At 34.4% G+C, this 14,243-nt stretch overlaps 1 protein-coding gene across 1 annotated transcript; it reads left to right on the top strand.

Annotated features, from left to right (window-relative positions):
• The first annotated feature begins 9,116 nt into the window (after window positions 1-9,116).
• On the top strand, window positions 9,117-10,061 carry LOC124993709 (olfactory receptor 183-like). Its single transcript, XM_047565512.1, has one exon. The coding sequence runs from the start codon at window positions 9,135-9,137 to the stop codon at window positions 10,059-10,061; it is 927 nt and encodes a 308-aa protein (XP_047421468.1). The 5' UTR covers window positions 9,117-9,134.
• The last annotated feature ends 4,182 nt before the right edge of the window (window positions 10,062-14,243 follow it).

Genomic DNA, 14,243 nt, shown 5'->3' with positions numbered 1-14,243 from the left:
GAGGTAATAATGTCTGTTTCACTCCACTATTGTTCCTTCCCCCATACCCCTTTTCCTCCCTTCACTCCCCTCTACTTAATAAAGTAAGCGTATTCTTCCCTATTCTGCCTTATTGTGAATTAGCTTCCACATATCACAGAAAACATTCAGCCTTTGGTTTTTTTGGGTTTGGCTTATTTCACTGAGCATGATATTCTCTAACTCTATCTATTTACCAGCAAATGCTGGAATTTCATTCTTCTTTCAAACTGAGTAATAGTCCATCATATATATATATATTTATCACATTTTCTTCATCCATTCATGTGTTGAATATGCATCTAGGTTGCATCTGTTGAAGGGCATATAAGTTGGTTCCATTGTTTATTTGTTGTGTGAACCCCTTTTTAGATGTGCATATTTGTTATTGGACAATCCAAAGAGCCTTACTAATTCAAAAAGCTAATACGTGAAAGACTTAAATGTGGGTGGATGTAACAGGAAAAAGATGGGCAAAACAGGATAGAAATATTTGAAGTTATTTTTTACAGTCAAATGTTGAAAAAAATTCTTAATATCTAAAGTTTTCTTTTCAATATGTTTTTTCTTGGGGAAACTTAAATGTGCAATATCAATGTTGAAGTAATGGTAAGATGATACAATGCTATAGTGCCCACAGGGAACTGGAAGAAAAATTCTTGAAGGTATTTCCTCCCTCCCTATGCTCTAAATATAATTAGTGATTAATGTGCAGTTATGTCTCTGATATTTCTCTCCCAACACTGAAATTCCATACATAGTTCTACTAATACCACTGATTCTCTCACCTTAAAATCTATTCACCAGTGTTTGCAAAATTATGAGATGTTCACTTCTTCCATCTGCTATACTCTCCCTCCTTCCCAATCATTGCTATTAGATTATTCTTCATACACAGGATTTTTAATCTGAAGATTAAATACTTTTTAGTGTATTTCCATTGCTACCAGATTATATGCACATATAGTATACATATCTAGATTTGCATTGGTGTATTAGCTCATGAGTATTTACAGAGTATATGATATGCATGTAGCTATGAATAAATATAAATATAAATATACACAAACATACATTTAATCCTAATCCTGCTTGCTCACAATGGCATTATTTAGGGTTCTTGCCAATAAACACCTTTGGATAATACTTATTTCAGGTCAAAAAGCTCTTTAAGATTGCAGTTTTGAATTCCTAATTACTCTCTCTATATCTTGTATGTATATCTTACTTGCCTAGCACTCTCACTTACATATGAGACCCTAAATTAACATTTGTGAAATGTTTTAAAGCAATATTTACCTAATGCAAAAAGCACGGGAAGAATTCAATACTCTTTTACAAATGTGAAATGATTCCATTCTGTGCTTGGAATGGCTGCTGCTTGTCAACTTACCTCACATTTCTTTAATAAAGAATTCATCCTTCACTGAAATTGAGGTGTGTATGTTCTTAATATTGGCATTGAGTCTGGGATTGACTATGACAAATATTAAGGGTCTATTTAGTGTTTGTTTGTCTTAAGGGTCACAAAACCAGATATATATTTAAACCAAATGTCATCATTCTATATTTCTGGAGGTCCCATTTTCAAAATTAGAACACATCACTTTCTTTGCTTTTGTTCCCCAAAACCAAGGAAATGGAGTGAACGGATCACATTCAGCTGTTGTTGCTCTTTCTTTCCGAAAACCCATGTTGTTGCTTATGTGTAGTTTGTTGATTTTATTGCTGTATAATGCTCCCGGGGTAGAGACGGTTCTTTGGTAGTCACCTAGATTTTTCTTGCTTATTCATGGTTATAACACAAAAGCAGAATTGATAATATAATCAACTCTCTATTCCTTCTGCTATCTGGAAGTTACATTACTAAAATTCTCCTTTGCTTGGATGATAAGGTGGATATTAAGGTATGAATATGTGGGTAGGTATATAACTTTAGTTTGCAGAGGGTGGAACAAGCAACCAAGGGCCTCTCTACACCTCAGACTTCCTCTGCAGACTTCTCTTGTTCATGTCAGGTCTATGGATTATTGTTCTCTGATTTGCACTTCCACAAAATCCAACTAATTTATGCTACAGAAACTCACCAAAATCACTAGTCCTTTGATATGATCCCATTATCAGTTCTATGATAGATTTATTCCTTTATTCCATTTCTGTCATTTCAGAAGAATGTTGGGAAAGGATTAAAATATACATTTCTGCTAAGCCCTTATTTTTGAAAAGATATTTAATATTTGGCTTTTCACACTAATATAAATGATGAATGCACATTTTCTCTAGTGGTTATTTAGATATAAAGCATGATATCATTTAGCGAAGTTCACCCAGTTGTAAAGAAATCTACTGCTGTTGTGTCCCGACCCGCGGGACATCAACACGGGACCGCAAACCTGAGAGAGAAGGAATGAAGGGACAAGAGACGCAGGGAGAGGCAGCAAGACAGGAATTCTGATCAAGCTGCAAATTTTTATTGTTCACACAGGGGTATTTATACTGAGGGAAGGAGGGGTGTGACAAGGTGCAGGCTGGTTGGCTGTGTTCTTCTGCTGGGTTCCTGATAGGGTACAAATTCGCGCCGGCCGGGAGGTGAGGTTCGCGCCGGCGGGAAGGTGAAGTTTGCGCCGGCGGGAAGGGAGGGGCGCTGCTGCTTATTGTAAAGATCAGAATGTTCTCAGAATAAGAACTTCTTGGTCCCTGACATTGTTGGAGTAATACATCATGAATATACTGAAAACAATACAAAAAATCTCCTTATTAGGATGATCTATTGTCCATTTATGGATTGTTAAAAGAATTCACAATTTCTCTCTATATATACAAGTATACATATTTTTCTTCATCATCTTATAAAACCTTATACTATTCAGGAGATTATTGATAAAATTATGCTGGACAGTGAAGACTCATTTAAGATTTAGGTAATAGCAAGTAAGCATCAATCAGAAATGGGAATTTGCTTCTTTCTCAAAAATCTAGGTTGTGTAATAGCCATGTCAGTGCTTTATTACATATGAATATCTGGCAGGTGTCCAAACAAATCTGGTCTAGGATTTTGTGAAATGTGGGGATGAGGTGGGTTTATTTTAAAACAGTCTGAAAGTGTATCCTGCATCAGAATTATGTGGAGAACTTTCCAACTCAGAAAGGTTGACTCCATCACCAAGCTGAGTCTGCAATGTTAGGTGCTGTTGGGTATGCCACACACAAAAAGAATCATGTTTTGTTTGTTTGATTGTTTGTTTTAATAGTACTAAACATTTAATAATATTTAAGAATTTTAAAATTCTTAATAGTAAGCTAGATGCTCCTCAACAGATGAATGAATAAAGAAACTGTGGTTTATATACACAATGGAATATCACTCAACCATAAAAGAAGGACTTTTGTCAGTGAATGAATGGATATGGAAACTATCATTTTAAGTGAAATAAGCTAATCCCCCAAAATACAAACCAATGTTCTCTCTGACATGTGGATATTAACACATAATAAGGGAGGGAGAGAGGAAGAGAAGTTAATTGGATCAGACAAAATGGAATGGACAGCCTCCTCCTATTTGATTCATTCCTCTCAACAGAAGCAGCTCTTCAGGTCACTTGGTAAATGGCTCAGAGTATTCAAATCACATATGGAGTAAATGGCCTCCAAATTCACAATGTCCACTAGATTTTGTACATATTTTAGTTTGAGTTTTCAGGTGTAGCAACTTATGCTTCACTTTAGAAGGGATATCTTGATGTGTCCATGTCAGTGAATCATTAGAAATGCCACTGGGGTAGATGTTTTCTGAATTTTTTTGGCTGATTCATTTCCCATTTTTGGCACAAGAAGTTCTTAGCTGTTAGCCTAGCATGGTTACTTTTTCTTGATCATGAGTTCCTATGGTCACGATATTACTAATGAAATGGAACAGTGTTTTATTGTGAAAAGAAATAACACAGAATGTCCCTAAAGTAGAATTCACAAATAACTTATCTGATAAGTCATATATATATATGGTATTATGACTCTAATTAACCAATAACTGAAGTGGGTCTGGAATTAGCTCAGTGGTAGAGTATTTCCTTAATATTCATGAGCCACCCCCCAAACACACAAAACAGGGTAATGATTTTAATAAACATTTCAAATATGAATATGTGCAGATGTTAAAGACTGTAGAAAAACAATCTAGATTATGTTAATTAAATGCAAATAAAATCACAATAGTATATCAGATTCACTTATTAATATGACTAAAATTGAAAAGACTATCCATATCAAAATCGTCCATCAACTTTACTCTTGAACTTTCATAGCCAAAGACAGAGATAGATGTTCATAATCCATCAGTTGCTTTCCATTTTGGCTAGAGTAAAGAACAAAATCCCTGACTTATCCTCCCAGGCCCTTTGAAATTCAGGAGGTGCTGACCTCTCAGGTCCCATCTGACTCCTTCCAGCTTCTCCATTTGCAGGATAGTCACAATTACAATTTTGGTTTGTATAATGATCAAGAATTTCTCATAATCTACATCCTCTAAAGATGAAGGTCCTTAGCAAGTGTCCACTGGCATAATGTCATTTAAAATAAAGACTCCAGAACTTACTTTTGTTTCTGTTTATTGTTTTGTTTTGTTTTTAACCAGCCCTAACATGTGCCCAGTGGTATTTCTCACTAACTTTTAGCTAAAATGGAACAGCTAGGGTTTAGTTTGCATGAGAAAGTAATGTTTACTCTTGAATTTTACTTAGTTGGCTTCTGGAAGGAATCTAGATTATGGCCTAATAAAATTATATTTTAATGAGCTCAGATCAGATACTTATCAAAGCACTCAGAATTGTACATTTTAATATAAACCGAAGTTTCCACACAGAGGTCAGAATGTCCCTGGTGAGAGAAAATATTGAAATACAGTGCAATTTTTGGGGTTACATATTGAATTGTCTATGGTGGATTGACTTCAGGGTTGGCCATGCCTGTGGGACAACCTGGATTCTCCTGTAGGTCCTAATGCACAGTGCCCAGCAGGACACCTTCACTTGTCCCATAGGGAGCCCATCTAGCACTCTCAGGGGAATTTTAGATCTCCACTCCTTCCACTTCTGGAGAAAGCACACAATTGTATAAATATACAACCCTATATAAACTTTTCTTGGAGACTGTATAGTTAAACATTGAGAATGAATCAGTTTGCAACGAATCGAAACTCTGGTTATTGTTGACCCTATGCTATTGTATTTTTTTCTGTTTCATAATGGCTAATACATTTTAATTTTTAAATGTTTTTATTAGTGCATTATCATTATACTTAATAGTGGGGTTCATTTGGATCCCACTATGATACAAGCATGGAATATTAAAGGATCTCCAATATCCCTTTCAAATTATTGGTAAGACAGAAATTACTTCTGTACTTTTAAATTCTTTTCACACAATGTAAAAGTACTGTTTAGATTGTAACAATTTAGTGTAGGTTTGCAAGATACCTTATGATTCAGGGGAAGGATGGAAAACAGTGCACCAATGCTATTTAATTTTGTGCTAAAATCTGGATAAGAAAAATGCTGCAAAACTGATATGGATCCTTTAGCAATATGTTTATTTTCTTGTTAATCTAACTATAATAACTTCATTTAGTGGTGCAAACCTCAAACAATTTAAGAGTAGGATTAAAGTTTGAAGTTATTTTGACCCTTGCATAAGAAATATTTCTGAAGTTCTGGTAAAATGACCCATTGTGTTTAATTACTCACATGTTCTGAATGAAAAATTTAAGTTGTCACTTAAATACTAACTTTGTCTTTTCACCTGCTTGTGAACATATATACATATATTTCTACTTATATATGTATATTTCTTTATCAGGAAATACAATGAAGCATTTCTTCTGCTACTAATTCCAGCAGTTATCACTTAATAAGTACACACTTCATAATTGACCTTGGTAATTTTTTCCAATCCAGTTAATAGGATTGCGTGGATGGAATCCCTTTCCAAACAAGAATTCATTCAAACTGTAGTTATTGGTACTGGTTATTTAAGTTGCCTTTACCAGTTTCCTATCTTTGACTACATGTTATTTTGCTTATAAAGATGATAGAGAAAAAGAGGTCTGTAAAGTTAAATAAGAAAGATTTCCAGGAAAAAACAAATTTAATAACAAAGACAATAAGATGTTATAACAAAGATAACGAAGTTAAAAATCTGTTTTGAATATATTTGAGAGTAGACACTATATTATGAAGTATATGAATATACTAAAGTCATTGATAAAGTAGAGCATATTAGTAATCTATTTTCTTGGAAATTACCAGTATATAATAAAATATTGATTATTAAAATTTGTTTCTATTTTTGTTCTCATATTTAAAGGTAAAGCTACTTTAATATTCAAGTAACACAGTATATACATAAATACTCATATATATGAGTATATATATATATACACATGAAAATCATGCAATCTTTAAATAAAAATTTTAGATTGTAGGTCTTCTTTGGACTCAAATTCCAGGGCAGGGTCAGGGGACTGCATTTTGAATAGAAGAAAAAGATAAGCTGCACTGGATCACAACTTTTAATGAATTCCAGGCTGAGACAAACAACTGCATACAAATCTCTGAACTTTTTTCTTCTTCTCATGTTCACCTTCCTTGGATGCTTCCTCTCTCTTTCTTTGACTTTTCTACACCTATTCACATGTCTCGATTATTCTCTGCCTAGTTTTCTTTTTTTTTTTCTTTTCATTGTCCCTAAACTGTGTTTCTAATTTTCCTAGAACTGTTCAGCTCTTCTTTCCTCCCTCTCTTCTCTTTTGTACATTTATTGAAGTGGTACACAGGAGAAATGCATTACATGTGAGGCAGGCAGGATGGAAACACCAGCTCTTCCCCACGATGCTGAGTGCTCAGGGTGCACTCTTCCACTCTCCTCACCGCTGGCTGCTTGTTTCTGTACATGCACTCACAACTATTCTCTGAAATTAATTCTATCACATAAGAGAAAATGCTTTCACTAAAATGTATGAATTTCCACACTAAAATAGCTCTGTTAATGCTTTGTCCTTCCAGAGCATTTATTTTGGTATTTAGGGCCATTCTTTACTTTGTTCTTCTTGATTATCTTTCTTATCTTTATGTCCACAAAGCTCCACTCAACATTTTCCCCTTTACTTCTGGATCACTGTGATCCCTGCTTTTTTTTTATGGTCTGTCTCTTGTCTCATGTTCAATGCAACATCTGAGTGGTAATAAGAAGTTTATTAAAGGAAAATTGACTGAAAGCAATAAATGTGACAGGGGATGGAGGAATCTGCTTGACAAATGGGCAGGAAAAGAACACGAGGCAGCCAAATAATGGCAAAAATCATTTCCCAAAGTTATCTCAAAAAGGGATTCAATTCCTGACATGGGTCTCAGGTATCAAAATCACAAATAATGCTACTGATATAGATGCAGGGTGCATTTTTCCCCCGTGTTCTAAATCCCATGATTTTATGTTTCACTGGGCAAACCTACACTAATTCTCCTCACTCTACGAAAAAGGGCCATGAAAAAGTTAGTTTGTAGGCCTTTGGATTCTTAAGTGAAGGGTAGCTCCAGACCATCAGAAGGATTTGTATTAAGAAGGAATACAGATATAGCCATCTAATAAATAACATCTATCCATATTATAACTTCTTTAAATGTAACTTCCTCAGGGGTAGGGATCTAGCTCAGTTGGTAGAGTGCCTCCCTTGCAAGCCCAAGGCCCTGGGTTCAATCCTCAGCACTGAAAAAAAAAGTTGTTTCCTCATTCTTTCATCTCCCTTTATTTCTTTGTATACAATCTCTGATGAGTAGAGTACGCATAGTCATGCCTTCAGCCAGGTCATTTATTCATATTAGTGACTAGCAAACCCATACTTCTAGCACTATTTTCTGAGTGTTAAGGGGGTGCTCTTTCTGCAAATTTGATAATGAATTGAAAGACTCAGTTTTATTTTTTGGTATTATTCGCTCAGTCACCTATTCACTGCTTTCTTCTTCATTTGTTAACTTTATTTATTTATTTATTTTGTGGGCTGGGGATTGAACCCAGGACCTTAGTGCTTGGGAGGCAAGCACTCTATAAACTGAGCTGCATCCCCTACCCGGTTAACTTTTAATACCACATATGTAACTGAATCATAGTTACATCCAGACTAGGCAACACAAGTATGTTGGCATTGTCAGAGAAGAATTTTATAGTATAGATCTTAACTCTTTCTTGAATCACTCACTCCTGTTCTATAGGAATACCTCATAATATATATTTTGTAAAAAAGCTCCCCTATACCAATAAATGCGTTTTATGGTTTGGGAAATCTTGGATAATAATAAGTTTCCTGATTATATCCCTTACCCCATTGTACCATCCCTAGACAAATTTTGCATATTACAAGTACTTAATTTTAGATATTTGATCACATCATTGCACATCTTAAATGATCTTGGTACAAGCAAACTATCTGATGAATAATATTCAAATTCTTCAAATGATATTCAAGTCAGTTTGTAATTCAGGCCATTCAGATAGTTCTATAGATCTGAACCATGTTTCGGATATCAAATTTCCAATCACAGTCAATAGTTCCCAATAAATTTATCACAGATTTAGAAAGTTTCTCATTTTCTCTAAATTTGTTTTTTCCTGTATGTTTAATGAGTTGAAATTTTTGCCACATTTAATTCTCTAAAACCACTCATGTCCTAATAAATAGAGGGTATTTTGAAAAAAATTATGATTTTATCTCAACCTTTGTCTCCCAATATTTTCTGTAAAAATCCTCATTGTAGCTGGGTGCAGTGGTGCATGCCTGTAGTCCTGACAGCTAGGGAGGCTGAGGTAGAAGGATCCCAAGTTCAAAGCCAGCCTTATCAACATATTAAGGTCCTAAACAACTTAGCAAAAACCTGTCTTCAAATGAATTTTTTAAAAAATGGGGTATGATAATGTGTTTTAATGGTTAAGTTCCCCTGGTTTTAATCCCCAGTAGCCGGAAAAAACAAACAAACATTAACAAAAACAAACAAACAAACAAAAACAAACACCTCATTGTATCTTGTTTTGACTTTCATTGCATTTCATTTCAGGGGACATCCTCTGAGGGCATGGAAGAGGCAAATGCAACTTTGGTCACTGAGTTTGTTCTCACAGGACTTACTCACCAACCACAGTGGAAATTCCCCTTGTTTCTGGTGTTCTTGGCAATATATCTTATGACACTTGTGGGAAACCTCGGTCTGATTTCTTTGATCTTGAACAACCCCCAACTTCACATCCCCATGTACTCTTTCCTTGGGAATTTAACCTTTGTGGATGCTTGGTTATCATCAACGGTGACCCCAAAGATGCTGGTCAACTTCTTAGATAAGAGCAAGATGATATCTCTAGCTGAATGCAAAACACAATTTTTTTCCTTTGCAGTCAGTGCAACCACAGAATGTTTTCTCCTGGCAGCAATGGCTTATGATCGCTATGCAGCCATATGCCACCCCTTACTGTATCCTGTGATTATGACAAATAGACTATGCATCCGGCTACTAGTTTTGTCATTTGTAGGTGGATTACTTCATGCCATACTACATGAAAGTTTTTTATTCAGATTAACCTTCTGTAATTCCCACATAATACAACACTTTTATTGTGATGTTATACCCCTGTTAAAGATTTCCTGTACTGATCCTTCTATTAATTATTTAATGCTTTTTATTTTCTCTGGTTCAATACAAGTATTCACCATTGTGACTATTCTTGTTTCTTATACCCTAATTCTTGTTACAATTTTAAAAAAGAAGTCTGACAAGAGTGTAAGAAAAGCTTTCTCCACCTGTGGAGCCCACCTCTTTTCTGTGTCTTTATACTATGGTCCCCTTCTCTTCATGTATGTGCATCCTGCATCTTCACAAGCAAATGATCAAGATATTCTTTCTCTGTTTTACACTGTCATTATCCCTGTGTTAAATCCCATTATCTATAGTCTGAGAAACAAGCAAGTTACAGATTCACTTGTAAAAATGTGTAAAAGACATTTTTAGAATTTAGATCTCATATCAATATCTATTTTCTTTTCATTTAAAATTTTCATCAAATTGTGTAGATAAATGTGGAGGTTTTCCATAGCCTTCAAGGATTTTTTCAGTTGTTTTTGTTCTATGATATTAATTAATTGTTTGCAGTATATATTTAACTTTTTAAAATTTTATAAATCAAATTGTAAATAACCATTTCTTGAACTTGGGTAACATGCACTTGGAGTCACTCGTGCAATAAACACCTAACTGCATGTCAATTCACTTCAAGCTTAATAAAGAAAGCATCGTTCAATTCCCTTATATTTAAGTATATATGTTGTCATTAAGAGTGGTTCATGGGATAGACTATACCAAATGCCAGGGGGAAGCAGTTTAGTGTATTTTTCACTTAGCAGGGTACAAACCATGGAAATATTTATACTGATATTATTATATATCACTCTATATTTCTGGAGATCCATTCCATAAAAATTGAAGCATATTGTTGTCCAGTTTTTTGTTTTTTTTGTACTGCAGATTGAACCCAGGGGTACTTAACCACTTAGCCACATCTCCAGCCCTTTTTTACATTTTTTCAAGTTTTGAGACAAGTTTTCACTAAGTTGCTTAGGGCCTTGACAAGTTGCTGAGACTGGTTTTGATCTCACGTTCTTCCTGCCTCAATGTTCACCTCCAGAACCTATATTTGTCCTGGTTTTTGTTCCCCTGAAAGTTACCAACCAAATCCAGGATGTAGAGTGAATTGATCACATTCAAGTTATCAATCCAATCCAATAACCCATGTTATTGTGTATGTGTAGTTTGTTGTATTTTATTGAATATTATATTATCAAGGAACTGATTGTTTTCTGTCAGTTACCTAGATATTTTCTTGTTTATTCATGTTATAACATGAAAGCAAAATTGATAATGTAGCCAAGGATTTAATTTGCTATCAGAGTACTGAGGATTAAACCAGGGGAATTTTACCATGAACTTACATCCCCAGACCTTTTTCTTATTTTAAAATTTTGAGACAAGGTCTTGCTATGTTGCATAGGGCCTCACTAAGTTGTTGAGGCTGGTCTCAAATTTACAATCCTCTTAAATCAAATCATGTGCCACCACTCCCTGTTCAAGTCCATAGTTTTGACAAGACATTCAATATTTGGCCTTTTGCTTTAAAATAGATTACGAAAATACATACAAATTATTTAATGATATTTAGATATAAAGTGTGATCTCTTTTAGCTAAGTTTACCTACTTTTCTGAATCACTGCTGATAATATTGTATTAAAATAATCTTATGAATATGATCATAACATAAGAGAAAACTCTTTACAATGATGATCTGTTTCACTTCTTACCTTGGATATCCAAAAGAATTCATAATTCCTCTCTGTATATAAATCTATATACATACTTTCTTAATAATCTTACAAGACCTACTACCATTCAGGATATTGACAAAATTATGTTAGACAATGAAAATCATATTTAAAATTTAGATAATAGCAAGTAGCAGAAGTTAAAACTGGAAATTTTTTTCTCAAAATCTAGGTTGTGAACTAACTATATCAGGTTTTTATTGCATGTGTATTGGCACTTACATGATCTAGGATTTTTTTGGGGGGGTCCTTAGATGGGGATTTTTTTTCTTTTTGAACCAGGGATTTCTTACCTACTGAGTCACATCCCCAGCCTGTGCTTTTGCTTTTGTTTTTTGGGGGGTATATTTTGGTGATTTTTAGAGATAGGGTCTCACTAAATTCCTAAGGACCTTGCTAAATTGCTGAGGCTGGTTTTGAACTCTTGATCCTCCTGTCTCAGCCTCCCAAACCACTGGGATTACAGGTGTATCAGATCCTTTGGAAAGCTGTGCAAACAAGAATGATTGAGTCCATTCAGCAACGTTAATGCTTTTGGGGTGTGACCACACTTAGAGAATCATTGTATTAAATAAATAGCAAAGAGAATGTCTTTACTCTTAACATATATTAAAGTCATGTCCAAATGTAGTGTCCATTATCCTATATTCTCTACTTCAAGAGAACTGTGAAGACATTCTTAATTTCTACCATCTGATTCGTACTTTCCTATTTTGGACAGGTGGTTGCAGAATTCACAAAACATCTGTTTCAAGGATGAAATGTTGTGAACTACTTCACTATCTTTTTTTTAAATTAATATTGACAGCGATATTAGCCAATCAAAAGAATGGCCACCAAATTATGAAACCAGCCTAGGTGGTATAAAAACATAATGAAATTTTATCTAGGCATAAAGAAAAATAAATTATTCCATTTGCAGTTGAATGGACAGAACTTGAGGACACTATGTTAAGCAACGTAAGCCAAACTTAGAAAGACCAGGATCATGTTTTCTTTCATATGTAGAATTCAAGGAAAGAAAAGAGTTAAAAAAGGTGAATATGGAATCTCATGAAAACAGAAGTGAGACAAGTAGAGTGGAAAAAGGGGACCAGGAGACAGGAGGAAGGGAGGCAAAGGGGAGGTAATGGGGGAAAAAAATGACCAAATTTATTGTTTTATTGTCTGCATGTGCAAATACATAACAAAAATTCCACTATTATGTACAATTATAATGTAACAATAAAAAATGCAAAAAAAATCTATGGTCACATTTCAGTAAAGTAATGAGAGGGAACTCTATCAATAACTAAAATAGGTGCTGGGATTATGGTTCAGGCTAGAGGGCTTGCCTAGCAAGTGTGAGGCACTGGGTTCAATCCTCAGCACCACATAAACATAAATATATAAAATAAAGGTATTATGTCCATCTACAATGAAAAATAAAAAAATTTAAAAAATAACTAAAATATTAAATGCCAAGATGGACCAATATTTGTATTATTTTCAAAGTTTGTATAGCATATGTTCAATGTCTATATTAATATAATATTTACCAATTCTGAGAAGATTGTTTTTTTTCATGAGTGAAACATATTTGAGCCTAATACTTACCACTTGTATCATGTATTTTCCTTTAACATTTTTTTTTGTTTTTGTTGTTACTGGGGATTGAACTCAGGGGCACCCAACCACTGAGCCACATTCCCAGTCCTATTTTGTATTTTATTTAGAGACAGGGTCTCACTGAGTTTCATAGGGTCTTGCTGTTGCTGAGGCTGGCTCTGAACTCATGATCCTCCTGTCTCAGCCTCCAGAGCCACTGGGATTACATGCATGCGCCACTGTACCCAACTTCCTTTAAATTTTAAGAGCCAAAAAAGGAATTTACTAAATTTATAGTGAGTATTTGTATTGGTTACATTAGGGTTCTCCATATAGAGGGTATCTTCAAATAGGGGTAAATAACTAATTATAGGAAATTGTCTCACATAATTATGGAAGCTGAGAAGTTCAACTTTCTACAGCTACAGACTCATTAACTCAGTAAACCAAAAGTCTGAGAGCTGGAGTATAGATTTCTGATTAAGTGTAGGCTCAGAAACAGGAGGAAAGAGAACAAAGAATGTCAATATTCTAGTTCTAACTTGGCAGGAAGAGAATGACTTCAACATTCCTCTGCTTTCTTGTTTCATTCAGGCCTTTGATAAATAGCATGATGCCATGTACAGTGGGGAAAGTTGTGTGCATTACACAGTATCCCAGTTTAAATGCTAATATATTCTGGAATCTCCCTTGTAAACACACTCTGAAACAATATTAAGACAGGTATCTAGGCATCCAGACTTCCAATGGCCCGGTCAAGTAGACATACCAAAAAAATCCACCTGATGTTCACCACTTGTCAACTTAGTATCCATTCACATCTCCTTCAATCACAATCTTCTAATAGAAAGAATTATGAAGTCATCATTCTACATAGCTGTCTTCTCTACAAAGGATAATTCATAAACACTTTTCAAAGAAGCATAGGTGATCTTCATTCTTCTTTTGATACCCCACAACTGAAATAATTTGAGGAAATTTTTTATAATACTTAAAGTATAATATAATATCAGTATATTTATTGTATGTGAAAAGGAAATATGAAAAGAAAGAAATATATATTTTCATATATAAGCATGAATATATTCATAACAAACTAAGGAGAAAATGCTCATAAGAATTATATTTCTCATTTCTATAAGTGATCATGTGATCATAGTTGATTATTAAAATCCTCCTCTATGGAGGACTTCAAATTCCCATTGCATCCAGCTATTACCTCAACTGGTT

The sequence above is a fragment of the Sciurus carolinensis genome, chromosome 9 (genome assembly GCF_902686445.1).
Source record: "Sciurus carolinensis chromosome 9, mSciCar1.2, whole genome shotgun sequence".
Classification (NCBI taxonomy): Eukaryota; Metazoa; Chordata; class Mammalia; order Rodentia; family Sciuridae; genus Sciurus; species Sciurus carolinensis.
This window is presented reverse-complemented; position numbering and strand designations above follow the sequence as displayed.

Excerpts from the sequence above, each read along its gene's own strand:
- LOC124993709 (XM_047565512.1), top strand. The coding sequence starts at position 9,135 with ATGGAAGAGGCAAATGCAACTTTGGTCACTGAGTTTGTTCTCACAGGA.